Raw genomic sequence first — 27,746 nt, 5'->3', positions numbered from 1 at the left:
GTAAATTTACAAGATAACTACCAAACTCCGTCATAAATTTGTTTACATATTTTTTTGCGTACGATATCTCCACAAAAAATCAAAGAATTATACAATAATAATATGTGAAAGACAACAACAAAAAAGAAAAGAAAACAAACAAAAAAGTAATTATTCAATTGCAAATCTCAGAATAATGACAAGTTTTGAAAGTACGCTACAAAAATGTGGCATACTGGATAATTGAAATTAAAGTAATTGTTGTTGTTGATGTTGCTGTTGGTTTTGTTTTTGTTGCATCCCGTCGTCTGTTACCGACGCATCTGAAAGCCAATGGTGCCATTGGGGCAAGGACCTCTCGGCAGCCGCAACACATTATCGTTGTAAGGATGTGCATATTGTGGAGGCGCCGTCGCTGGCTGCTGCTGCTGTTGGTGATGTTGCTGTTGCTGCTGGTGCTGTTGATGATGCAACGCCGGCGAATGCATTGACTGTTGACGCAACAAAGCTGCCGACACGCTGCCCCCAACAACCGGTGACCAGCTCTGCTGAGGATTGGGCGTTGGAGCAGCTCCCGCTGCTGCCGCCGCCGCTTGTCCTGCACCATAGGGTGGCATACGTTGATGCTGAAATATGGGTGCTGAGTATATATAGCTCATGGCTGGCGTGTGCTGTTGTTGTGGCGGCGGTGGCGCCTGATAATAGTTGTTATAGTTGTACATGGGCGTGGCGGATTGCGACATTTTCGGTGCCGAACTGGAGCGATGCATGCCGGCAGCGGGTCCAACAGCAGCACCAGCTGCAGCTCCAGGTCCTGGTCCATTGCTGCTATTATTGTTGTTGTTATTATTGTTATTGAAGTTGGCAGCATAAGGCGTGGACTCGGCCTGCCAGGGAGTCGAATTCACGGGCGCTGTGCTCGCGTTGCTAACTGGCGTTGTGGGCGTGGCACTGCAAATGGGAAAATTAGATAGTTTAGTAATTCCAGCTTAAATTTGAGTGTCAAACTGCGGCTAACACATTTTTAAAGATCTACATAGCTTTTCACTTGATTATCTTTTGCAGTTAAATCTATTATAATGTACTTTCTATACTATACTATATTCAATGCTAAAGACAGTCGCAATACTTGGGAGTTCTTCACTTGATCCTAATGGCAACATAATTTGCACTTAATTATCTTTTGCATTCAAATCTATTATAATGTACTTTCTATACTATACTATATTCAATTCTAAAGACAGTCGCAATACTTGGAGTACTTCACTTGATCCTAATGGCAACTTGCTTTACATTCCATATTCCATTCTCTTATGAAGAGACTAAGTGAATCATACTACACTTCTAAGGTATTGTAACAATAATAATAACAAATAAATGTATTGCTTTGACTCAAAACGGAAGCAGAAGGATGCTTGAAGCAGCTAAGTAAATGATACTCTATTAGATACTTCGAGAGCATAGCTGCTATCTGTAAATTATAGCCACCATCACTTGACTTTTCTCTTTTAAACGACCTCTACTTCTATTCTACATCTAGAATACTAACGGCTTATCGTCCTCGGGATTCTTGGCGCTGCCCAGGATGCGAAGTCGCGCCTGCGCATATTCCTGTTCACGCTGTTGCAGCGTCTTAATCGGCTGCTTGGGCCGCATGCCATTCGCATCACGTCGCTCCTCTGCTTGGGCGGGGCGTCGCAATATTTTGACCGTTTGATTGTTGATGGGATTAGCATAGTTGGCCGCATCATATTCGCTGGCCGATTTGTGCAATACCATCATAACAGGTGCATTCACATCGCCATCTGTTTGTCCAGTTGATGCTGCTGTTGCTGTTGCAGTAGGCGCCGCTGGCTTTTTGGCAATCATAATTTGCTTGGGCGCGGCTGTTGCAGATGCAGCAGTCGGGACGCTGCTTTCTTGCAGCGACTGTGGACGTTGTAGAACTTTCATTTTAGTGTTCTTCTCTACGAGAATCGTTGAGGTGGCGGGTTTAATTGGTTTGTTGTTGCTGCTGCTCCTGCTGTCTACGTCGTCGTTGTTGGCGGTCTGCAGTTTTGTTTGCAACGTCATGCAAAGCTGTAAAACAATAATTCCATTAACATAATGTTCTGTTTGCACTTCTTGTTGTTGTTGATGCTGTAATGTGTCATTTTAATACTCACGCCTGCCTCGTCTAATTCTTCCCAGTTGTCTAGCACATCGTCACCATTGGACATTGCAATCGGTTTTCTTTAGTTGTTGGGAATTAACGAGCACGTTGCGTGTGCGTTTTGCTTGTGTACAAATATATATACTATATATTTTTCTTACGCTTTTCACTTTTGTTTTACAAAAATCTAGATTGGTTGTTGTTGTTGTGGTTGTTTGTTGTTATTGCAGCTGCTTCACTTCCTTCTCTTGCGCCTGCTACTGCAGCTCGCACTACAACTGATACATAATACCTGCGCACTTGTATCAGACATAAGTTCTACATATGATTTTGCACAACTTTTTGCACAAAATGATTGTTTTAAACAATGAAATATGCTATGATGCATATGCCTGGCACGCACACACATACGCAACAATTTTGCTCGCCACAGTGAGATAGCGTGTGACCGCAACCTGCAATTTACCAAATATCCTTTAATGAACAAAAAAATACCAAAGAATATGACAGTGAATCGAAGTATTGATACTTACCCAACACTGTTACACCTGACAGCCGCTTCCAGCACACAACAAAATACACCTCTAATAATTTATAGTATTTTAATACCAAAATACATAGAATATATAATTAATAGTCCCACTGCTGTTCGCTGCCAATAAAATTATGTAAATACAAATATTTTTTGTTGATTTATGCATTTCAAAACTTTTTATGTAATTTGTTGTATATTTTTTAAAAAATAGATAGAAATCGCTTTGAATGCCGATTTTCTGATACATCAAAATTGTCACAGCAATCGAGTATAGAAGAGCATAGCGATTAATAGTGTTACCATAATAAAAAATTATGTGTACGTTTTTCTCTGTTCCATATTTTAAATTTTTTAAATGTTTAATATAAATCAGTAAGTTTGTTAGAATACAAATACAACTAAAATTTATTTATTTTTATGTAATTTCGCGTAAATTTACGTTGTCATGGCATCATAAATAAATCAGTTTGGAAAACTTTTAATAATATATAGCGAAAGCTTGCAAGTTTTCATCTTAATATTTTCCAACAAATGGCAACCAGCCTTCATTACGTGCCATTAACATGAAGAGTATTTTAATGTTAGCACTGTGATTTGTGTAATTATATTATTTAAACTCACAGTTTTTGAACATGTGAGCTTATCAAAATTCTTATTTTTAAAAATATAAACAAACACACAAAACAGCACAAGTCCGACAATCAGCAATCGATACGAAGCTAACGAAATTGGTAAATATTTGCAATGCATTTCGCTCCGATCAGTAGCACTGCAGCTGTTAATCCTAAAAATGTATACTTACAGTGCGTTGCATCGACGCACACTGTTAACTAACAGAAGCGTGTTATGCTAGCTTACAGATGGCCGAACATATGTTTGCATTAAAATAAGTCTTATCCACTTGCTCGCAATGGAAATTGAGCTCGCCGCCGAAATTCTTGATTTTATTAGCACAAACAGCAAACGACAGTCCAGCAGCTCACTGATAACATAACCCAAGGCAAACACACGTGCATGTTTCATCAAAAACAATAACAACAACTAAGCTGACGATATTTCACGCTTTGTTTACGTAAATACTACGAGAGTGAAATCATCATGACAACAGTCACAACGGATCAAAAAGCGAATCCCGCCAAGTCCTTCATTGCCGGCGGCTTTGGTGGCATGTGCAGTGTGCTCACTGGCTATCCACTGGACACAATTAAAGTAAGAGAAGGAGTTGACATAATCATCTTAACCACTTGTCATCAACTTTCTTTGTTTACTTTTCTAATCAGGTGCGTCTCCAAACAATGCCTTTACCGGCAGCTGGACAACCCCCTCGCTACAAAGGCATCATTGACTGTGCTGTCAAGACATTTAGTAAAGAAGGAGTGCGTGGTTTCTATCGCGGTATCTCAGCGCCCCTTGTTGGCGTCACACCCATTTATGCTGTGGATTTCGCTGTTTACGCGGCGGGGAAACGTCTCTTTCAGTCCGATGACCAAACTAAACTAACGTACTCGCAAATCTTTATGGCTGGAATGGGTGCAGGCATCTGCTCGGCTCTTGTCACAGTACCCACAGATCGTATCAAGGTGCTGCTGCAAACACAACCTGTTACAGGCGGCCCACTGATGTACAATGGCATGGTGGACACGGCTTTTAAACTGTATAAACAAGGCGGACTGCGCAGTCTCTTCAAAGGCACCTGCGCTTGCGTGCTGAGAGGTAAGAGAGCCAAGTTAATCCGAGTCTTTGTTTAGCTCTGATTAAAATACTTAATATGATTTATGTCTAAGCTTAACAAAGAAAACCACAATGGTTTCTAATTTTAAGTACATATTGCATACTAAAGTGTCGCAAATTATGTTGTGTTAAAATTCGTGACAAGGAATTCTATATACGACTGCTGATAAAATTCCTTCTTTACAGATTCACCCACTGGCGTCTATTTTGTGGTCTATGAGGGATTGCAGGATTTGGCGCGTCGACGCACAGGACACATAACGCCAACGTCCACAATTTTAGCTGGCGGTTCAGCTGGCATTGTTTTTTGGTCTTTAGCGGTGCCTTTCGATGTACTTAAGAGTCGACTGCAATCAGGTAAGTGTGCCAAATATCTTAACCTTGCTATTCTCTCACTATTGACATTCGCTTACAGCACCCGAGGGCACATACAAACATGGCATTAGAAGTGTTTTTAGGAAATTAATGGCCACTGAAGGTCCTAAGGCGTTGTATCGTGGTGTTCTGCCCATTTTAATACGCGCTTTTCCCTCAACGGCCGCCGTATTCATAGGAGTTGAATTGGCCAATGATTTGTTAAATTAGACTAGACGTACATATGTAAGTAGTGTAAGATTTTGTGCTAGCCACACAGAAGCTATTTTTACTGTTGTTCTTACATAGTATAATTAACATTATGTAATTGCCAAATAGAAATAATTTGAATAGTGGCCTTTAAATTTTCAAAAACATCCGCTCGCATACGTGAATGGCATCAGAGCGATCAGCTGTTGTGGGGCTACATTTTTGAAGCAGATTGGCACTACCGAGTTGCTGCGTGGAAAGTTATGAAATGGAAACGAAACTTATTATGAAAATATAATACTGTGCTGTTTTGTTATTATTTAACGAAATCTAAAATATATTGTATTTAGTGGATTTCGTTTCACAATCAGTGTGGCTTAACCATTTTAAAAGTGGCGCCTATTTAGTGCTTTATAAAAGTGTTACCAAGCTAGTAATATTTGGTATATTTTGCAAAATATAATAGTATATGAACTTTTGTTGCGGTCACACTGTTTACATTGCTTCGGAAACAACTGGGTGTAAGCAAATTCAGTTTTTAATTTTTTTTTATTGATAAGACTGTAAACAAAAGCTGTCGTCGAAAATTCTCACAATCAGCTGTACTTCTCTGGCTAACAGATTGCTGATGTCAAAATTGACAGTGGCTAGCGTTCAGCGATAACGGACTTTGAACCCCTCGCTCTGTTTGTGTTGCCGGCAATGCAGCAAAGAAAAAGTCAATACTCAAATTGAATTTCCCGTGGTACGTAACATAAAAACATTAACGAGTTCCTGTCTTCGCGAAATGCCAAAAGTTGTGGCAATCTGTGTGTGTGTGTGATTGTTGATAACGCATTGAAACTCGTTCAATTTCGCAGACGCTGTCGCCCTTGAAGCCAAAAGTTTAGATAGACAAGCAACAGGTTCCACTGCAGAGTCGCTCTCCCTCTCACTCTCTCTTTCACTGCCATTGGAAGCTGCGCCACGACAACGTTAATTTTAATTTGCTCAAACAGGTGAGAAAGAGAATCCTTTGACTTCAGCGACGATGGCGTAACACTCGACGCACTTTGTGCTAATCCTTATCAGCTTCGCTAGACTCAGATTAGACAAAAGCGTCTATGGGCAAGGTGCAAACTCCAAAGAGGGGTTAACGCAATTTTAACGTTTTTACATATTTATGAGGGAGTCATATTTTATTTAACGATTGGAATATATTATAATCTAAGTAGTTCAGCGGGTCAGTAGACAAAATGACAAAATGTTTGCTTTTGGACCCTTGACTTTGCAAAACAACTGAAAGAGGGTCTATTGGGTTTGTTGAAATCGAAATGGTCAGAATAAGATACGTAAAGTGTATAAATACATATTCTGGATACTGATTCATTAGCGGATGCACCAAACTAATTGGATTTATTTCTGTAGTTCGGTATCCTGCTCGATTTAATTTTACAATTTTAATATTGACTTCTAACATAATTAAATAGAAATACCTAGAGTTTCATATTCACTTATAGAAGATATTAAGATATAAAAGCCAATAGAAAATTCGAAGCCAGAACTTGTAATATATTAAAATCAATTCGTTGCTGGTACTCCATGAATAATGTTATGTTAGATTCACTATTTCCTTTTATATTTATGTTATTAAAATTAAATATTTAGTCTCAATAAAAAATTTTAAAGAGTCTATTAAAGTGAATACTTGTCTGTAGCTTTCTTACTTGTTGTTATCTAATAACCTTTGCTTTTCTTGCAGTTGCACATAATTGTTAATTGTAATCATGGCAGTTGCTGACAAGATTGAGAATGCTCCAGCCGAGCGCAAAGCAAATCCAGTTAAATCCTTCATCACTGGCGGATTTGGCGGCATTTGCAATGTGCTCTCCGGCCATCCCTTGGATACCATTAAGGTAAGATAGCTTGCTTTAACATTTCTGTACTTTGTTTAATAAATCTATTCCTTTTAGGTGCGCCTGCAAACCATGCCACGTCCTCCACCAGGAGAGAAACCGATGTACACTGGCACCTTCGACTGCGCTGCCAAGACAATTCGTCAGGAAGGCGTGCGAGGACTTTACAGAGGCATGTCAGCACCTTTGACCGGTGTGGCGCCCATATTTGCCATGTGCTTTGCTGGTTATGCCGTTGGCAAGCGACTGCAGCAGCGCGGCGAGGATGCCAAGCTCACATACTCACAAATCTTTGTTGCCGGCTCTTTCTCCGGCCTCTTCTCCACGTTCATCATGGCGCCGGGAGAGCGCATCAAGGTGCTGCTGCAAACACAGGGCACGGGGCCCAATGGCGAAAAGAAGTACACGGGCATGATTGATTGCGCCAAGAAGCTGTACAAGGAAGGCGGTCTGCGCAGCGTCTTCAAGGGCAGCTGTGCCACAATGCTCAGGGGTAAGTTGAACAAATGTTTTCAATACAATTTTAATGCGTAAGAAAGGTTAAAGTTAGTGATGAAGGAAAAACTGCAAATAATATGAGATACTCTAAATAATATGATGATCAATAGGATAGTTTGTTTCATTTATTTTCTTTGTATTTATTTTTATTAAATAGATTATTTAATTTAAATCTATTTATTTGTCATTTGTATATAACTAATCTTCCTTGTTTCAATTGGATAAATTGAAATTGTTACTGAAATATTTTAAATCTATATTCATTAGCCTAATTTTACTTGAAAGTAGTTGATTTAAAGTTGTTATTTTGTTAGTTTAATTCATATTCTTCTCTTTAATCGAAAGTATAGACATACAACTTTTTTGGGGTAGCTGCATAAAAACAATCCAATTGATATTATATATGGATTTGGATTGCGTGCCTTGGTCCTCTTGAATGTATAAAAAATTCTGTAGAACACTAAAGTTAAATGTTTCAACATTTATAGTATTCTAGAATAGTTGCCAAGGCTTGTCTGGAAAAACTTTGATTAAGCTTTGCATTCTCGTTATCAGTCTAAGCGTAATTCTTTATTAATTAACTTGGCATATTAAACATTCATTAAGCAATTAGTACATATGAAACTTAGAACTAAACTACAAATGGTATTTGCGAGTGCGCCTGTTAAATCTCATTGGACATTTCCTGTGACAGAGATGCCTCATGCTGCTGCTGTTGCTGTTGCTTCTGCTGTGGCTCCTTTTGATGGCTGAGCACAAAATGTAAGCTGTTGCGTTGCGAGCCATGTGATTTGCGTGGCTTCTTGTGCTGCTTTCTCTTCTGTTTTGGCTTCTGCTGTTGCCGTTGCTGTTGCTGTTGCAATTCGATTTTTCGCCAATGCGGCAAGCCGCGTGTGCTCGATCCCTTCGAGTGGCCAAAGATGCGAGTGGCGCCGCAATGAAGCTGCTTGCGCAGCACATAGTAAACACTGCGTCCATTGTGATTGGCACAACGTGGCACCAGATTCTTGTCTGTCTCATAGCCCACGACATGACGACACAAGATCTCCTGGCCATTCAAATCGCGCACACAACTCCTCACGCTGGGCAGTCGAATGGTGTTGGTCATGCGTGGCTTCCAGTTGCTCATGTCACAGCTGCATTGCCAGGGATTCTGATCGAGGCGTGCGACACGCAAACGCGGCTGCAGAAAGAAACTCGTGGGCAATGTGGTCAATTGATTGTTTTGCAGTTGCACCATCTCCAGTTGCGTCTGCTCATCGAGCAATCCATTGGGCACATGTGTCAGATTGTTGTGCGACAAGTTGAGCAGCTGCAGCTGCTTGGCACCCATGAATGCATCCATCGATAGCTCCGTAATGCCGCAGTGACTCATATCCAGCTCACGCAGCTGCTCCATACCGGCAAAAGCGTCAAACTGCACGCTGAGAATGTTGCCACGCAGTGTCAGCTGCTCCACAGCATGAAGACCCTGAAAGGAGGGAATGATAATTCAGTTAATGAATATTAAAAGTGATAAAGTTACACTCGAGAGTGTTAAATTACACTTTGAAGTACTCGCTAGATACATTTTTAGTGAAAACAATATTCAAATTGCCACCTATTGATATCTTCAGTACATCTAAAACTGTAGTATTAACATTGCAGTTGCGTGATGAAACTGTTACCTAACAGAACACTTCGTATGTTAACTTACAGAGGTGTTACATTTAACAGAGATAACCGGCTAATGTTAACTATATCCTTTCATTCTGTTAAGTTTTTAACTGTTAAGATCATAACTGCCAAGATTATTATCTAATCGTCAGCAGATTTTCAGAAATCATTTATATGATACCTTTTAATATGTATTCCGAATGTGAACTCTCTTGGCTTATAATTGTAGCTTTGATTTAGATTTGTAAAAGCGGAAGTACAAATTTCCAAAGCGAACACTTACTGCATGCCAACTGTATTAACACTACAAACAAATTTAGAAGCTTTATCTTTTATGATAACTGAGAACTAGTTATTCAATCGGACTATCAAGCAGAAAGACAGCTATTCTTTTACTCTCTAATTAGCAGAAATAACACTGTTATCTATACGCACCTTAAAGACCCCTTGCTCCAGGCTGGCGGTGCTTACATTGCCCAGTCTGAGTGTGCGCAGCTTGTGCAGCGAATCAAACTGTCCATAGCTATTCCAGCTGCGCAGCTCCAAAGCAGCCAACTCACTGCCCAGCTGCAACTCTCGTGTGTCATTCATCACCCAAAATGTGGCGGGTAAAATGTACATAATTGGATTCTGTCGCAGATCTGCTTTGAGCAGATGTGGCAACGGTGGAAAACTTGATTCACTCAAGCGTTCCAGCCGATTGTCGGAGAGATTGAGCGTCTCCAGTTCCAGCAAGCCAGCCAATCCTAGATAATACAAGCGTGCCACTGCATTGTGAGCCAATGAGAGACTTCTTAAGTGCGGTGCTCCACTGAAGGCAAATGGCTGCAACTCCTCGATGCCATTGCGTTCCAGGCTGAGATGATGAAGCTGCGTGAGGCCATCGAACATTTGCCAGTGCAGCTCGTTGAAGTTGCAGCTGTGAATGCGCAATACTTCGAGGCGACTCCAGCCATAGAAGCTGGGCATGCGAGTCTGCTTCAAACGCTCCACATGCTGCTCATAGCTCATGATCTCGACGACGTCATCCGACTCGAATTGCAGCTCATACTTGGGCGTCACCTCGTTGGCGGCCACATCACGCGGCGGCTTGTATTCGTAATCATCGCTGGGCAGCTTGGAGTACTTGGGTCGCTTCAGACGATCGCTGGCCTGCAATCGCAGTGCCTCGAAGTTGGCGTGCTGTAGAAACTCAAGCGGTTCGTCGATAATCAGCGTTGTAATGCCATTGCCTCGTATTTCCAGCGTCATTAGCTGATTCAGGCCACGCAGACTGCTCGTATTCACTGCAATAAAAATGAGAATGCAACTTCAGTTATTCACTTTATTGTTCCAATAAATTCTGCCTAAAATAGATTTGCTAAAGCGCTTGATTCACGTTTTCAGTACATTCATTCAATCTCTTTTATTTCTTCTGAAGTGTATCTTTTTTCCCATAAAACTGCAGTTATAAAAAGCGCATTTACTTTTGACAAATATCTGTGTAGTATGACAAGACTGATGATTGTCCTAAATTACTCATAGCTTCTTTGAATTAAAGTTGTTGAATATCTTATGAAAACTATTGATCAACATTCATAAATGTTGGTTAAAGAAGCTTTAATGAACTTTACATCGAGCTTTCTAAAAGCTTTAGCCTTTTTCCTTTTCACCAAAATAAATTAAACTTGTATAGTTAAAAGGCTTTTGATGAATCAAAGGAAAGGTTATTTAATAAATCTTCAACATTTTTCAACTACATAAGCTCCGTTTATCATTAAGACTGTCATTATTCCACACTGCTTGAACTGAAAGCACATTAAAAGTATGTTTTATAGTTGGAACTTACTTGTCAACTGGCTTTCCGCGTTGCCTCCATGCAACAGTATCAAAGCTTGCAAATCCAACGGCAGAGCGTTAAACAATTCCTGCGTCTCGTGCTCATCCTGCAACAGGCACGTGGCCAATTTAATCTTGGAAAGCATAAGAAAATCTGTATCTTCCAACGTGGAATCTGCATCATTATCGCTGCTGGTCATGTGATTGATCCAACGTGCAATGGGCAGCTCATTGTAGGCAGCATATTGACAGCTGCAGCTCGAGGGGCAGTTGGATCTGTCCTGCTCGGCAATTGGTTCGGGTTGGCTGTCTGCTTCGACATCGCTGCCAGGAAGAAGCTCTGCATCTGAGTCGAGTTGCAGCTGTGCCTTGGCATGTGCCTAAGTTAATGATGATAATGTGGCATTTAGCTGGGATGATTCCTTGAAATTAACCTCATTAACTCACTAGCAAGAGCAGCGTAATAATCAGTGCGATCAGCTGCATAATCCTTATCGATAACTCTTATCGTTTGCAATGAAGCCAATTGCGCTTCCGCTGCGATGTCGATGTCGCGTGTTGATTTTGTGATTCAAGCAGGCACGCTTGCCTCGGATTCCATTCATACACTAAAACTCTGTTCCATGGTTCCCACTCAACTGCGACTGAAATCAGCATTTAACGAACAAGTTGAACTCAGATCTTCATACAACTTGTTGCTTGTTGTGCTCTTTGCTTTGCTCTGTTCTGTTCTGCTCTGTTCTGCTGTTCCCTTCATCTCCCTTGTGTTTCATAAAGGAAATGGAATTTCTGATAGTGACATCCTCCGATAAAGTCAAAGTTTCAGTATAGTACGATCACAATTATTATGTTATTACTATAGAGGCTGGCGTCTCCGACTGCCTGCAGTGGGCGTCGCTTTAAAAACTTTTTATTTGTCCACATGGCAAGAGACCATTGGGCACAAGGTCGCCTCGATTGTATATTTTATGTGTGTATGTTGCAAAAGTCTATTTTTGATATAGATTTCGGTTTAATTACAAATTACAATTAGAATACAAATCTCGATATTTCTATTTCCAACTTCATTTTGAAAACTGCGCATTGTAAAACAGTAAAAACCTGTTAAGAATTTTCTCGATATCAATTCCATATCATTTATTATAATTATATATTTGAATAAATTGCATAGCAGTACACTGTATTTATTTATAATGACTATTTATTACTATTTTATTTCCAAACTTGTTTTTCTGACGTTTTTTGTTATTTTATTCCACATTAATATTTAAATGTTTTTCGCTGTTTATACTTATTTACCCATTGTAACTTGTTTATGTTTTCATCGCTCCACATCAAGTTGATGACCTGTAGTCTTTGATCGTGTCCGAAATGGGTTTAAACATAATGTGGGAAATTGATGTTGTGGCGTTTATCTATTTTTAATCTGCATTTGAATACGAAGTTTGTTTGCATATATTACAGATTTAAATAATTTATTTATTTTATATTTTCTAGATTTTTCTTTTATATATTTTTGCTATTCATAAAGCTGTAAATTAAAATACTACAAATGAGTTATTCTAAAATACATTTTATCTAGTGCGGTAATAGCGCCATCTAGCGCTCGTTGCTTGTTCTGAGTAACTTGCAATTTCTTTGCATACTTACGTTAATAACTGATATTATGTTTAGATGTGAGTGTTCCATACTTAGTACAGGGTATTTGGTTGTTGAGCACATGCAATTGAAATGATTATGATTACTTGCATGTGTATATATAGTTCATTAGGCCTTACTATTTAACAATAAACAAGATGATTACGGCTTCGTTGAAGTTGCCGCTTTGCGCTACTCGGATTTGTTTATATAGAAATGATTTTCTCACAGTGCGCGTATCGCATAGTTGGGGCATATCAGAGTGCCAGCAAATCAAGAATTTTAATTAACAAGCAAGTAAGAAGCAATAAATAATATCAAGAGAAAAGTTTTTAAAAAGTGAGTAAAACTTAAAAGTCTCTTGTAGTTTAAGTAGTTGAATTAAGTAGTTATAGTAGCTAATTAATTATATTTTAATATTGTACTTTCTCACATCTAATATTATACATTTTCTATCCACAGATCTGCCTGCTAATGGTCTGTACTTCCTGGTCTACGAGTACATTCAGGATGTGGCCAAGGCGCAGTCGAAGACCGGTGAAATTAATACTGCCTCCACGATATTCGCAGGCGGAGCAGCGGGCATGGCCTACTGGATTCTTGGCATGCCAGCTGATGTGCTCAAGAGTCGTCTGCAGTCGGGTATGCTCTACTTGTTATAGCAAGTACTCACATAGATTTTCATTGTACACAACTTTTTTTTTTGCAGCACCCGAGGGAACTTATAAGCACGGAGTGCGCAGCGTGTTTAAGGATCTGATTGTTAAGGATGGTCCATTGGCTTTGTATCGCGGCGTCACGCCCATTATGATTCGTGCCTTCCCCGCGAATGCCGCCTGCTTCTTTGGCATTGAGTTGGCCAACAAGTTCTTTAACTATTTCACTCCCAACTTCTAGTTGAAGCTGATTCGCTTGTTAATTGTAGTTTCTTTTATCCCAGGAAGTGCAATGATTTTATTCACATGTTTGCGTTAAGTGTAGAAAAGTCGAAAACCAAAATAAATACATATTTTTTATACAACTAAGTGATTTTTTCTCGTTTGAGTTTCTTTGTTATCAAAGTGAGGACGTGCATTTATGAATACAGTTTGAAACTCATATGTACATGCCATTTTGGTAGCACTGTATTGCAGTGCAAAGGTGCAAGCAGTGCAGTCGCATCTTGCGCAAGCAGTGTATTTTCAGCGGTTAAGTTTGAGAGCTACTGCTGGAGAGCAGTGCATTGCACAGTTTGAGTTTCACAGCTGCAGTCAAGATTTGAGGTACATTCCATTTGATTTTAATTATTTTTGATTTAACTGCTGCCGTGTCGCGGATTGATTTTTTTCTCTAAATGATTATATAATACTTGCTCTGAATTTTGATTTAATCGATAGCGACACAAAGTCGGATGAAAATCGTAATCTCGCGTTATTGCGACGCAGCAATTTTGACACAATAATCTCAAAGTATTTACATGCCAATTAAAGTTATGCAATATATTTACTACATAGATGTGCCTGCCAATGGACTATACTTTATGGCCTATGAGATGCTAACTGACGAGTACAAAAGACGCTATAATCGCCCCAATGTGGACCTAATACCCGCAATTTTCGCTGGCGGATTGGCGGGTGTTTTTTATTGGATTGGAGGCATGCCAGCCGATGTCTTAAAGAGTCGACTACAGACCGGTGAGCCCGGCGGAATCCCCAATATATTTTCTATATTTGATATATATTCTTATTGACAGCTCCTGAGGGGAAATTCAATGGAGTTCGAGCCGTATTTGTAGATCTCTTGAAGCATGAAGGGATTACAGCCCTTTATCGGTAACTCAATTGATTGCAATTAATTACAAATAATTAAAATATATCTTTTTAGGGGCTTCACACCTGTTATAATTCGCGCCTTCCCAGCCAATGCTGCGACCTTTTTTGGCATCGAGCTGGCAAATGCTTTCTTCCGGCTTGTGGCGCCCAATTTTTAAAAGAATATTTTTACAAAACAATTGATTTATTTGATATGTGTATAAACAAACAAGGGATAAATGAAAATTCACAAGCATATGAAAGAAATAATAATAAGTTTCCCTTCTTTTGCTCTTTTTCTTTGTAGACTCAACAGGTTTTTGCTTACAACTAAATACAAAATGTTGTTCTTGTTTCTTAATTGCGATTGGTTCGTTTAACAATTTATAAAAAAAAAATATAATACCTTATATAGTAAGTATAAATGTTGTTTGTGGAATTTATAAATTGGCTTTAACAAAAGGCGCTTACAACTAGACGAAACTTATAAAGATTTAATACGGTTTGTGTAGAAATGAAATCAATTTATAACATTATTTCAGCTCACCGGGAGCTCTCTCTCTATTTTAATCTGTTTCCTTATAGCGGTCTTAACTTTAGACTATCTTGCGATCGTGATTATCGAAATCGAACAATTGCCGCTTCATGTTCTTGTGCTTCGATATGGTATAAGGCGATAGAAACATTGGCAGCACATTGAATGCCTTCAGTTCCGGCAAACGAATGTTGAGCAAATTCTGCTTTGGCTCCTCCAATGGATTACTCCATATGGGATCAATCCAGTATGGCAATTTCTGAATGAAATGGAAATTATATTATGACGTTAATGAGATTATAATTAAAGAAGTTTCTATATAAAATTAGAATCTTATAGTTATCATATATTGCAATTGTTAAGAGAGGCTAATGAGATGTATTATACAATAACGAAATTGCAATAATGAGATTATGTGAAACGTTTAATTGAAAGCAAATTACTTTAGACTTTATACTGATTAGAAAGCTTATCATTCATGAATTGATAATTGATCAGTTATTTTGCGTTTAATTGAAAATTTTCAAATAACAACAAATCGTCTGAAACTGAGAAATGATGCAATAATCGGAAATCCGTAATTAAATGCATTTTGCGGTTTATATTTTCTTATTAATTATCTTGTATATGCAATTTATTATTGATCAACGTTTTAGAGTAAGCAGTATAATTTATTTAACTAGCATCAATAGGATAATATTTCTAATTAAAGAGTGCTTCAACTAATAGAGTAATAGATGCAACATTTTAAGACTTAATTTTGTATAAAATCGTTGCAAATTTAGTTCACTTTAGTAGTTAAATATGTTAAGTCTCCAAATGAAAAGGAGTGAAATTATTTGGACTTCTTTTAAAATACTTGAATATATATTCCACTTTTAAGAGGGAACTCTTTGATCTAATTTCACTACTGATCGCTTACCTCAGATGTGGACGCATCATATTTGGGTGGCTTATAGCTGCCGCTTGTGGACAAAACATCCGAATCGTATAAATCCCGTCCAGCATCCAGCGAAGTTTGATGTGGTTGCTGACGTTGCTGCTGCTGTTGTTGCTGCTGCAGCTGCTGCTGTTGGCGATTGCTGAAGCTATACTGGCGACGATACCAAAGTTTGCTGGAGTAATCATAGGGCGTGGCAGCTGTTATGGCTGTGCTCGAGGCAACATCGCCCAGGCAAAGGCTGCTGTTCAGATCCGAGGAGGTATTAAACGAACTGTTGCTGCTGTTGTTGTAGCCGCTGCTGTTGTTCGATGAGAATTGCTGTGAAGTGTTCAACACGTTCTCCTTGTTGTTGCTGCAGTTGCTCCACAAACTCGAAGCGGAACCCGAGCTGTTGAGCAATGTGGACGACATCACAGAGCAGTTGGCCAAACTAGGTGGCGAATACTTGTGAGTTGTGGGCACAGCAACGGCTGCAAAGTGCTCCTGATATGCCTGAAAGCTATTCACCTTCACCTGCGGCTTGTAGGCCGTATTGTTCAGTGAGCTGTTCACCGCATTAGCGTACTCACTGGCTATGGCCCGAGTCTTGTGCGGCGGCGGTGATTGAGCCGGAGCCGGACGATTGTGCTCGCCGAGAGCAGAGCGTGATTGACGCTGTGTCTTATGCTTGGCATACGGCAACTTGAGCGAGCCAAACAAGTGCTGATGACTTGCCCCGGCACTAACGCGTACTGAAAAATAGAGTTAGGTTATGGCATGATTGATTGATTGACAAGCAACTACTAAGCATAACGGACTAAACGAATGAATGAATTATGAATTAATAATGAATGATTGAAATAACGGATTGTTGATTGACGTTCTTATTAGTGCTGATTGATTTATGGATTAATTTTTTGATTGACTAATTGATTGTGCACAGATTTGTCGACTAATGATGATGGATTGATTGACTTATTACAGCCATATTACTGCTAAAATACGGACTGATTAATTTGTTGATTGAATAGAGATTTATTGGCCAATGATTGACTTATTACTGCTGATTGAATTACGGACTGATGAATTTGTTGATTGACAAGTTGATTGTGCACTGATTTAATGGCTAATGAATGGTTCGACTATCTAATTGATTAACCATTTGCGAGCTATTCAATAACTCTCAGATTCATTAATTGATTGATAAACTCGTTGATTGACGAACAAATTAATTAACTGAATGATTTACTGACTGATTGATTGATCTTTATTTTCTATGGAAGATTTAAATTTATAATTGTTTAAATTATTGACTGATTGATTGATTGACTGATTGCCCAACTACTTAGTTAAGTTACTGTGCAATGCGTAATGGCTGATATAGCGCAGTATCAGTTTGAGGATTAACTTGTTTCCTGACCGATTAATTAGCTTAAGTATGTACTGCTATAATTGTTCTGGTTAGCAAGTTGGCTAATTAAGTGTTTGACTGACTGATTGATTGACCTTAACTGGCTGACTGACGAACCAATTAATTAAGTGACTAGTTAATATTTTCTGTAACTGACTGTCTGAATGATTTAGTGATTGATTGATTGGTTAAATTTCTCATAAACTGTCAGCTACAAAAGGTTCATGGGGAGATATAACTTTATAATTGCCTAAATTACTGACTGATTGATAGCCCTATTATAAAGTTAATTTATTATCGGAAGTATTACTCTATAAACTTACGTTCACAGTTGACATTCAAGGCGACATCACTGCGCTCCTGGGTGGGTCCATTGTTGATGGTGAAGAGATCGTCGTGGGCCACAATCACTGTGTACAAGTTGGGGAAGCCAAACTCAAAGGTGGTCGTCAAGCTGCAGTCCAAGGCGGACTTCAGCTCATGCAGATACATGCTGGGACGCTGCTCCAAGAGACGCACCAGCGAGACAAGGAATCGCATAAAGGGCGTAAGGCGCACACAGGTTTGATCCGCTTCCGTATAGATCTGGGGAGAGAAGTTTAGAGAGAGAAGATTGTAAAGGAAAGATTAACGGAAGAAATGGAGACCCACCTCGATAGCATGTCGCATGGCGGACAGCGTCGACTCTGTGAGCTGTTGCTTGTGCTTCGAATTGAAGTCCTCGAGGAATTGCGCTTGCGTCAACGGTTCCTGCTTCACATCTGGCTTGACAGGCGAAGAAGAGTCCCGTTGCAGCAGCTGCTTGCAGGCCCGATGGCAGAGCTGACGGAACTCCATGTCGTCGCTGTGACAGATCAACCAGGTGGTTTGCTCCTTGTGCAACACCTCCACATAGGGGAGCAGCTCAATGGCGCTGGCAATGTCCTTGACGCCCAACGTCTGAGGTTGCATCTGATAGCCATACTTCTTCTTGTGCAGCGTCAGAATCTGCTCGAGTTTCATGCAGTTGGTGGAGTTGCCGGTGGCATTGCGGATGAGATCCTCGCACTGCTCGGCAAACACACGTCGGGCCATCTTGGGAGACAACATGATCTTCTTGTCCTCATCGTTGCTCTGCTCCAACTCCACAACGCCATGAATGGCATCCATGAGATCGGCTAGCTTAAAGAAGCCATAATCACTCAGGCGACACTGATAGGCAAAGTGATAGTGATAGGAACGCACAAACTTCTGGAACAGAATCGTGTACTGTAAAGCATTCTGAAACAACTCGACCATCTCCCCCGCAAACACAGAGATCTTCTCGAGTTCGGTGTTGGTCTGCTTCCGCTTGGGCATTGAGATTAGTATATCCTTGCCCTGCTGCACAGTGTTGAGCACCACAATATTACTATTGACCAGGCCATCCAAGATATCCACAATGTCACACACCCCGTAGTCGGTGACATCGAAAGTCCGATTCTGCGTTTGAGCGAAGATCCCCGGTAATTGGGACAACAACACGGAGCTGTTGCCATGAGCCCGCAACACTCGCAACAGATCCGAGGTGAAGCGTCTAATCTGAGTGCGATGGGTGAGCGTAATCTGTCGATTCTCGCCATCACCCATGATCTGAACCACCGAGGATAAAGCTTCAAAGAGCTCAATTAGTTTGGTGTAACCGTAGTCAGCGACGCGACATTGTTTCCCAAAGTGATTGTGATAGGCGGGTATGAAGCGATTGAACTTCATCGTCGACTTGGGCGACATCTTGACCAACTCAATGACCTCGCGTGAGATCTGGAACAGCGGATCAGCCACTGAGTTCTTAAAGTAGCCACCAGCATTGGAAGCACCGCTTGAACGTTCGCTGGTGTTCAGACTGGCGCTGGAGCTGGCAGCGATTGAGCTGCTGCCGTTCGTGGAATTCAAATCCTTGTTGAGTTCCAGCCAACCTAGGATCTTGATGCCAAAGTTGTTCACTTGGATCTGAATGCCTTGGACACAGCACACCAAGTGCTCTAAATTAACACCGCTCTCATTCGCTGAGATCTGTACCTTCAGCTGCCCTTCGATGCAGTGCAGCAGAGTGGCCACGGGAATGTCACCGGGATGATGCTTCAGCAGCGGATAGATCAGCTGCTGGATCTCCGCAATCGTCATGCACACATTGGGCAACGGTTCAATCTCCTGTTCGGCCCAACCCTTGTGCTGCTCCCTTTTAAAGTGCACAGTGCAGTAGGGCACGCTGTGCTGCAGTCCCTCCATCAGGGGGGAACTTTCTAGTGTGTTGACCAGCTCCGGCTGCAGGCTGATGAACTTGTCTTCATTGTTGTCTGCGTTGATTGTGCAGATGTCTTGCATTTTGTACAAATCCAGGACACTGATCGACGTCTTGAAACGGGACTGGAAGAGCTCGCGGAACTTATACATGGGTAGTGTATAATACGGAACATCCTGCGGAAGGGAAAGCAGCTAATTAGAATGAGCAGTTCTTCCTTGGAGCTTCGACTGACCTTCAGCAGTCCGGCGACTTGGCAGCGCAGCGTGTTGACCTCGGTAAGCGAAGAGTCGCGAGTGTAGCTGACCAACATGCGCTTGTGGCCATTCTTCTTGCGGTGCAAATTGGACACCACCTGCTTGGCGAACTGCTCGAGAAGATTGGGAGATGAGAGATTGCATTAAATGCTAAGCTAAAGTTTAAGTAAGCAAAGTAGCAAAGCAATAGTCCTTACGGTAAGATAAAAACACTTATTGTATATCTGGTTTAATGACCACTAAGCGCAAAAGTTCAGGATTTCGATTTTGGACTTTTACTATGTTGAATATTTTCTTTTAATTCGAGAGGTACTTTTTTCGCTATCTTTTTGTTTTTCATCAATTTTATATAGTAAACATAAAGTTAGAGGATAAATGAAAGAATATCTTTTATGTTAAAACATTAAACTAAAATCCTGCTTCCTAAAATACCTCTTTTAATTTGGCCAGTATACTAATTCAAAGCTGTCGGTTGGTGGTGTTTGAAATGTGATCCACTGTATAATTATACCATTAAGCGAGTTCTGGTACTAAACTTATTATGGCAGCTAAGTGCAAATAATGCCAAGAGAAGTAGAAGTAAGGCTAAGGCTAAGGCAAGTAGAAGTAAGGCTAAGGTATCATTAAGAAAAATAACAATGTCCAGACAGGATTCAAATTACAAAATTTTGGAGGGGCGCACAGCACAGACAATTTTAGCCTGAGTTCTCAAATAAATAATGTAGCTTTAGTGTGTAAATATTGCTTTTCATTGAGCAAAGTTTCGTCTATCAGAATCAAAACTTAAAATTTTGAACTTCTTCTAATATATTTTTGTTAGTGAATTGGGATAACTTAACAATTAGTTTAATTAAAAGTTGCAAACTGAAAGAAAACACTTCAGTCCAAATCCGAAATAAAATTGTTATACTTTCATTACTACGTTCTCAGCAACAATCTTTAACGAAGGCCGTTAAGCGAAAGTACTCTAAGTGAAGCAATATGTATAACAAACAAAATGTGTATTTACTTGTTATATATACCACACTGTTTTTGTTTGCAGTTTCTAAACATTTTGTTATGGGACCATTAGGCGAGAAAAATATGCCATAAAGAAAGCTTTTGTGCTAATGCAGTATGACCGTTAAGGTGTAAAAACTGTATCTAAAACACCAAGTGAAACATTTTATAGGCAATTTCATTTGGCCATTAAGTTGATACTCACATATAGATCGGGCACAGTGACCTTGGCATAGGAGCTGCCCTCAAAGTTGAGCGAGATGACGGGCGTGATGGGCTTCAGCTGGCTCATGAGGAAGTTGCGCAGGCTTGCCTCATCCATGGAGTAGTCGAGATTGGTGATTTGCAGCGTGACAGCATCGCTGGTATCGCTGGCCACATTGGCGCTGCCATTAGTGCTTGCATTAGCATTAGCATTACCATTTGCATTAGCATAAGTCTCGCCAGAAGCTGCCGTGTTGTTGGCATTGCTGCTGCTGTTGTTGGAGGAGCTGCTGCTGCTGGAGCAGGACAAAGGCAACACACTGGGCGCCATCGTGTTGATCAGTTCGTTGGTGTAGCCAAAGTCTGCCGCACTGCTGACACTGGGCGTGGCAGAGGAGACGCTGACTGCTGGCAGCGTAGTGGGCGTGGTCAGTGGCGCCATCTGTTGGTAGATGGGCGCAAAGAGCGAAGGCTGATAACCCACGCCTGGATAATTGCTGGAGATCAACGGTTGCTGCTGTTGCTGTTGCTGCTGATGATGATGATGTTGTTGCTGCTGCTGCTGCTGCATCAGCGGATGCCCATTGATGGTGGCCATGGCGGCTGCCGAAGCGCACGCTCGATTATGATTATAGGGCATATACCGATTGCGATTGTAGCAAGAGGCGCTGCCATTCGCATGCGCATACTGACAGACCTCCAGATGCGACGGCATCGCCGGTCCGCTATACTTATTCGCCAGTATTCCAGGCGGTGGCATATACCCAGGCAATCCATTGAAGTAACGCAACGCTCCTCCGCCTCCTCCCGGATTGTTGTTGAAGTCAGCGCACAGCGCCGATTGCGGTGGCATTGCAGTCGAGTAGATTGGTCCTTGGGCTGCGGCATAGTAGGCGGCAGCGGCAGCGTGATCAACGCCTCCATCACAGGGCCAGCTGAAAGGTAGAGGAAGAAGCAGTCGAAGTTGAAGTCCAAGTCGAAGGTACAGATGGAGCTGATAAGCAGTTGGACGTGCAATAAAAACCAGTTCAACGAGCAGAGCAGAGAGGAAAAGGAAGGCTGGTTGCCTTTAAATTACAAGTAAAGATTGCTTGAAAGGTAAGCAAACGAAAAAAAAGGTGACTGAGTGAATGATAGTTGGTGTGATTTAGTCAGTCAGCCTTTATTTATAATTCATTTCGCAAGCGTTAAACTTAACTGCATAAATTAGGCATTAAGAATTAGGTATAAAGGGAAAACTCTTCTAGTTACTATAAAGTAAATAAAAAACATAAAAAATTATTGATTGACTGAATTGACAGTTCAACTAAGAGTAATAACTGTTATTTGGTGAACAGTTCTATTTATTAGCTGAATAAAATGAACTGTTTGACTTTTTCTAAAGAAATCAACAATACATATTATCCAGAGATGCCTCCTTCTAACTGTAACATACATTTCCTGCCGGCACAAAGATATAATACCCTTCTACCCCATGGGTAGCGGATATACTTATACTCTTATTAACTTGATCAAGTGATTTTTAAATTTGCTAACCAAATAGTTGTCAGCATATATATTATTAACAACTCAGTCCCATTGTCATTTTTAAAGTATTCGAGCATAATCTCGAGTACTTCGGAGATTGACCCCAATGTCAACACGCGACTGAAACAAATTGAAAACAATGTTGTTGTCGATGGGTCTTCAAGAAGAAGCTGCTTGGAGCAAACAGAACAGAACCTATTGAACAGAAAAAATTACAGACGATCATCCGACATTGAAATGTCTTCTCATCCGACATTGAAATCTCTTCTGCCGACAGAGAATCTAGGCCGAGAATATAGGCTATCATTACTTGACCTCTCTCGTTCAGATCTATTGAGCGGAATCCACATCCGCTTCAGACATTCAATGACTTTAACGAAATAACGAAATTCAGTTCCAAATTCAATTTGCTTGGGCACAGTCGAAACATTTAAAATGGGCAGAATAAATTTAACGGAGTTTTCTTATTGATGGTCCTTCAAATATTCTTGGTGGCTACAACAACTGGAGATGAAGTGAGATCAAAGACATAATACTAAGAAGAATAAAGAGTGATTAAAGTGTATACGTTTTCTTCCTATCAGACGTGTGAATCAGACCGAAAAATTGAAGAACAGTGCCGGCTTCATAATTATAAAACTGTAAAACCTTTGCTAGATTATTTCAGGCAGGTTAGAAATGAGTTAGAACAAAGTGAAACTAAGGAAAAGCAGATAAGTGAATTAAATTCTGATCTTATGGAAAAATATCATGAAATTGTAAAAATTCATGAAACATTCAAGAAGGAGGCAGCTCTATTAAATGAGTATAAAAACAAAGTAATCAAAGGGGAAAACGATTTGCAATTGTGTCAAAATAAAGTTGATAAATCTGAATCTGAAATTAATTCACAACAAAATATTATTCTTAAATTAAAAGAACAACTATCAGATAAATCCACCAACTTAGAAAATTGTCAAGTTCAATTAAAATCTCTTAATTCTACATTAATTGAAAAAGATGAAAATATAAAGAGATTTAGTGAGAATAATACAGAACATCAGAAAACACTTGGGTTGGAATTAGAGAACAGTAAATCTATATTAGTAAAGTATGAAAAAGACATTCAGTTATGTCGTTCAGAAATCAACGAATTAAATAGGACATCAGAGAACATTAGAGAAGAACAGAAAACGATTCAATTGAAATTAAATGAAAGTGAAACTAAGCTAATATATAAAGTAAAGGAAAATCAGTTATGTCAATCTGCACTTCATAAATTAAGTCCAACAACATGCCCCCCTTTCGGAGATTATTCAGGAGTTCATCAACTCAATGTCTCTGGCATAGGTTTATTCAATGTTTTGTGCGATAGTCAGTTAGCTGGACCTGGATGGATTGTAATACAACAACGAGTTGGGGGAAACGAGAGTTTCAATAGGGATTGGGCAACGTTTCGCAAAGGTTTCGGTTCTTTTGAAAGTGATTTCTTTCTTGGATTAGAGAAATTACATCGTATCACGAGCTTGCAGTGTTTCGAACTTTACATACATTTGGTTAAAAGTAATGGAACAACCTACAACGCTCGTTATGACGACTTCAAAATATCTGATGAAGATCATGGATATGCACTGAGTTTGGGTAAATTCAATGAAGCTGTTGTTGGCGATGGCATGAGATACAATGAAAACATGAAATTCACAACATTCGATCACGACAACGACAAACAAGATTACAGTAATTGCGCAATCTTGTATGAAAGTGGCTGGTGGTACAATGATTATTATACTTAGTAAATATTGCTAATTTTTATTTTTGAAGGAATACATATATTTATAAATTTTTGTTGTTTCTTATACAGCTCTTTAAATGCACCATTGCCACATTTAAGGTGGGATGGAAGAAATGTTATTTCAGTTAAAGAAGTTAAGATGCTAGTTCGCCCCAAAGAAGCGATGAAGAAGTGATAGAAATTACTGAAAAGCTAAAATTCCCATATTTGACTCAATTATGTAATATAAAATTATATAAAATTGGTGCATTAAGAAATTGCGTTCTGAAAAATAAATCGATCGACTATTTAATGAAGCGATTAATTTTTTGAATGGAATCGATCAGTTTTTATTGCATTTAATTTACGTTTTGATGTAGCAAATTTTAAGTCTCTAGACGCTTTCAATAGAAGTGCAACTACTTAAAAGTCAGTAAACTTATGCTTATCCTGTATATATCATTTCAGTCGAATCTTGAATATTAATGTGATTTAAAAAATGATCTACGCATATTCGTTTCTTATCTAAACATAAATGATGCAGTTTTGTTACTAATAATACATACAAAATTTTGTTTTTGCAACATTAGTTGATTAAAAGGTAATAATAATTACACAAAGCAGTGTAATATAGTAGGTGCTATAAGTATATTTATTTTCCTCTCATTAGACAGATGAATTCGAACAACAAATGGAAGAACAGTGCCGAATTTAAACCTATACAAGTAAGAAAGCTACAGTCGATGGTGCTTGACTGTGTGCATGTTGAATAAAAGCAAATATTGCGATGTTATTCTCAAAATATACCATAAATACTACAAAAATACTAAAAATATACCAAATAGTATATTTGGTGCATCGATATAGTACCGCATTAAAAATATACCATAGGCACAATATACCAGATTATCAGCCAAAGCAACTAAGACCCCCAGTAAGAAGCATTTTCTTAATCATATTTAACAAATTATTTAAATAGGGTTTTCTTTAAATAAAGTACTGACAATAAGAAACCTGATATGGTTTCTTGATCTTGCGTATAATAATAATCAGAAAGTGAAAGACCTTTCCCTAATTCACTTTAACCATTCACTTATAATCTCTGCATAGAATTTAACCAAAAATCAATATTTGTATTGTTTACACAAGTGTCAAATATTCTCTTCATATTATTCTTCAATTAAGCTTTCGTTAAATTTAATTTATATCAATAAGAAAACGGATATGAGCTTGAATAAGATGCTTACTTACAATTAAAAAACCATTAAAAAGAATTATGATCGTAATGTAAAAGGGCCTTGACTTAGTTGACATTCTTTTGCGAAATAAGTTTGCGGATGATGTAAACATTGACCGAAATGTTTACACAAATTTCAAATAGGCTTGAAAGCGCCTTTTCATGCTCTTACACGTAAAATCCGTTTATGGGCTCAAGAAGCACAATAACAAGTGATAAAAGCAAGAATGATGAAATCGTAATGTTTAACGAATTCAACACAATACTTTATATGATTCTATGAATTTCTCAAAGGTTGAAAATCTCACTCACCTGTAGGAACGCTCAGTCATGTTTTTGCGGTGTCACTTAGTGAAGGATTATGATGCTGTGATCTCTGAAGTGTGGCTGGAATCGGTGACTGGCACTAGAGCTTGGAGGCAGTTTTGCGGTTTTGCTGGAATGTCAAATGAATATATGTATAAAAACCCCAATAATCGTATCAGATATGTATAGGTTGTTGTTGTAGTTGTTATTGTTGATTGAGCTGATTTAAATGGAGGCAAATGCAAAACTTTTTAATTAATTAATTAATCGTGTCAGGCTGCAGATATCCATAGAGCTGTTAACATGAAACAATTTGCATGGGAACATCAATAAAAAAAAACTAGAATAAATAACCGGCTTCACACTCGATGACAAAGAAAGAGAGAGATGGAGAGTGAGAGAGAGAAAGCGAGATGGAGACGAAGAGCTTGAAATAAGTTCGCGAGAAATATATTTAACTAATGCCAAATGCTACACTTTTGCATTGAGCACAGTTATCTGTAGACATTAATACAGTTAACTATACCGTGGGGCGAGACTTGTTTGTAATTGAAATCGCATTGAAACACTTGCTGATTGATGGTGATGATCGAGTCAGAATCAGTGACTTAGTACTTCAACATGTCAGTGCATGTGCAACATTGCAACTAATTTGCAAATATGCTAATTCAATTATAGTGATCGGTAATGAGCGTCAACGACTAAAGCACACCCTGGGGTGATTTTTATGACTGCAATTTGTAATACTTTACTAGGTATGACTAATGAACATTCTAAATATTTCCACAATATGGAAAAATTGCAATATACGATGGAAATATTTGTTCAATTCTATAAACTGATTTAATTTTTCGACTTTTTTTTATAAAGAATAAATTATAACTGAGTATTTTAAAGTAATACAAAATTCCTTTGCTTTTTTAAAAAAAAGTTTTAAAATATTTCAGAAAACATTTAAATTTTGTTAACATTTTGTTCATTTCTAGCAACCTTACTATTTAATCTGTAAAGTCGGAGATTTATGTTTACGAATGTGAAAACAAGTTTGATTCAAGCTCCACCCACAATTACTCGTACAATTAAATCATTTATCGATCAATTAGATTTAATATTATTTTAATCATGCAATGTAGCCACGTTATTCTAGGAATGTCTAATTGGTCACGTGTGTTGATCCAGTGTGCAATTAGATGTCCAAACCCTCAGTACTTGGCAATTATCAATTTCAGCAAGCATAGCATTACTTTTGAGACACTGTAGCTTATGCAAATACTCACGTGTGCAACTTGTTGGCCGAAGTAAAATGATGATTGTTCGCAATTTAATTGTTGAATAAACTATTTTCTATGTTCACAGAATCGACAGCGTTATCAATTTGGAATTTTATTTAGTAATCCGTTTGAACTTTTGGACAAGTTGTGCGGAAATAATTTGAACAAATACAAGTAAAATAAAGTCGCATTAAATGGGCGTAACAAACGCGTAAACTCTCAATAAAAATTATAATAACTATGTTTATTTAATTTAAAACAAGCAAAGAAAAACTAAAGCCGCATAATCCTTTGACAGCAAAAGAAAATAGAATTTAATTAAAATAATAAAACACTGAGAACAAATAAAATAATTTTTCTGGCTTCTTTGTGTGTGCGTGGTGCGTTTCTCGATGGCAACTGAGGCTGAGGCTGAGGCTGAGAGAGAGGCTTGGCAAGGTGCTTTGGCGCCAAGACTTGTGCTTTGTGCTGACATCACATCGCTCTGTAGATTGGAAGTGTTACAATAGGGTTGTCAGGGGGCGTGACAGTCGCAGTCGCAGTCGCAGTCACTGCCACTGCCTGACCTTCCAGTCCCCCAAACTCAAAAACTCAACTGTGAAGGAAGATGCTGTGAATGCTGTGAATGCTGTGAATGCTACCTTTTACTTTTTTGCTTCGATCTGGATTGTGACGCATTCGCTTTATGCGGAAGTATTTTAAGAGTATAGTATTGTGGCTTCTTCGCTGACAGATCCTATCTCATATCAGATCAGAACTCGCATCTCTCAATTTATGCACACGCTTGTTCCTAGTTCTCAGATTGTGTTTC

At 39.1% G+C, this 27,746-nt stretch overlaps 5 protein-coding genes across 10 annotated transcripts; 2 read left to right on the top strand and 3 right to left on the bottom strand.

The window, feature by feature from the left end:
- Nucleotides 1-126: 126 nt before the first annotated feature.
- LOC117565695 (probable basic-leucine zipper transcription factor R) lies at nt 127-2,793 on the bottom strand. Its single transcript, XM_034244931.2, has 4 exons — nt 2,665-2,793; nt 2,145-2,586; nt 1,529-2,058; nt 127-930 (listed from the first exon to the last, which is right to left on the bottom strand). Exons 2-4 carry the CDS (start codon nt 2,196-2,198, stop codon nt 291-293), a joined length of 1,224 nt encoding a protein of 407 aa, XP_034100822.2. The 5' UTR covers nt 2,199-2,586; nt 2,665-2,793; the 3' UTR covers nt 127-290.
- Nucleotides 2,794-3,244: 451 nt separating this feature from the next.
- On the top strand, nt 3,245-5,315 carry LOC117565708 (mitochondrial magnesium exporter 1). Of its 2 annotated transcripts, none has more exons than XM_034244953.2 (6): nt 3,245-3,397; nt 3,471-3,875; nt 3,947-4,379; nt 4,584-4,754; nt 4,813-4,997; nt 5,091-5,315. In XM_034244953.2, exons 2-5 carry the CDS (start codon nt 3,765-3,767, stop codon nt 4,980-4,982), a joined length of 885 nt encoding a protein of 294 aa, XP_034100844.1. In that variant the 5' UTR covers nt 3,245-3,397; nt 3,471-3,764; the 3' UTR covers nt 4,983-4,997; nt 5,091-5,315. The 2 variants fall into 2 exon arrangements, with proteins under 2 accessions (XP_034100844.1, XP_034100845.1); XM_034244954.2 differs by having other exon boundaries at nt 5,061-5,315.
- A 194-nt stretch (nt 5,316-5,509) lies between these two features.
- Nucleotides 5,510-14,512, top strand: LOC117565706 (congested-like trachea protein). Of its 5 annotated transcripts, XM_034244951.2 has the most exons (7): nt 5,510-5,706; nt 5,822-5,959; nt 6,703-6,856; nt 6,914-7,349; nt 13,960-14,139; nt 14,199-14,277; nt 14,330-14,512. In XM_034244951.2, the coding sequence occupies exons 3-7, from the start codon at nt 6,728-6,730 to the stop codon at nt 14,433-14,435; spliced, it is 930 nt and encodes a 309-aa protein (XP_034100842.1). In that variant the 5' UTR covers nt 5,510-5,706; nt 5,822-5,959; nt 6,703-6,727; the 3' UTR covers nt 14,436-14,512. The 5 variants fall into 5 exon arrangements, with proteins under 5 accessions (XP_034100842.1, XP_051858591.1, XP_034100839.1 ...); XM_034244948.2 differs by lacking the exons at nt 13,960-14,139; nt 14,199-14,277; nt 14,330-14,512 and adding exons at nt 12,929-13,108; nt 13,176-13,491 and having other exon boundaries at nt 5,517-5,706; XM_052002630.1 differs by lacking the exons at nt 5,510-5,706; nt 13,960-14,139; nt 14,199-14,277; nt 14,330-14,512 and adding exons at nt 5,753-5,770; nt 12,929-13,108; nt 13,176-13,491.
- LOC117565675 (carboxypeptidase N subunit 2-like) lies at nt 7,632-11,518 on the bottom strand. The gene is made up of 4 exons (XM_034244908.2): nt 11,276-11,518; nt 10,839-11,208; nt 9,446-10,296; nt 7,632-8,825 (listed from the first exon to the last, which is right to left on the bottom strand). Exons 1-4 carry the CDS (start codon nt 11,312-11,314, stop codon nt 8,019-8,021), a joined length of 2,067 nt encoding a protein of 688 aa, XP_034100799.1. The 5' UTR covers nt 11,315-11,518; the 3' UTR covers nt 7,632-8,018.
- On the bottom strand, nt 14,443-27,340 carry LOC117565660 (meiosis regulator and mRNA stability factor 1). Its single transcript, XM_034244882.2, has 8 exons — nt 26,942-27,340; nt 25,671-25,794; nt 20,846-21,779; nt 19,620-19,751; nt 17,776-19,560; nt 17,448-17,709; nt 15,714-16,465; nt 14,443-15,050 (listed from the first exon to the last, which is right to left on the bottom strand). The coding sequence occupies exons 2-8, from the start codon at nt 25,688-25,690 to the stop codon at nt 14,853-14,855; spliced, it is 4,083 nt and encodes a 1,360-aa protein (XP_034100773.1). The 5' UTR covers nt 25,691-25,794; nt 26,942-27,340; the 3' UTR covers nt 14,443-14,852.
- Between the last annotated feature and the right edge of the window lie 406 nt (nt 27,341-27,746).

The sequence above is a fragment of the Drosophila albomicans genome, chromosome 2L (genome assembly GCF_009650485.2).
Source record: "Drosophila albomicans strain 15112-1751.03 chromosome 2L, ASM965048v2, whole genome shotgun sequence".
NCBI lineage: Eukaryota > Metazoa > Arthropoda > Insecta > Diptera > Drosophilidae > Drosophila > Drosophila albomicans.
The sequence above is the reverse complement of the archived record's forward strand: the minus strand, read 5'-3'. Positions and strand labels throughout refer to the sequence as shown.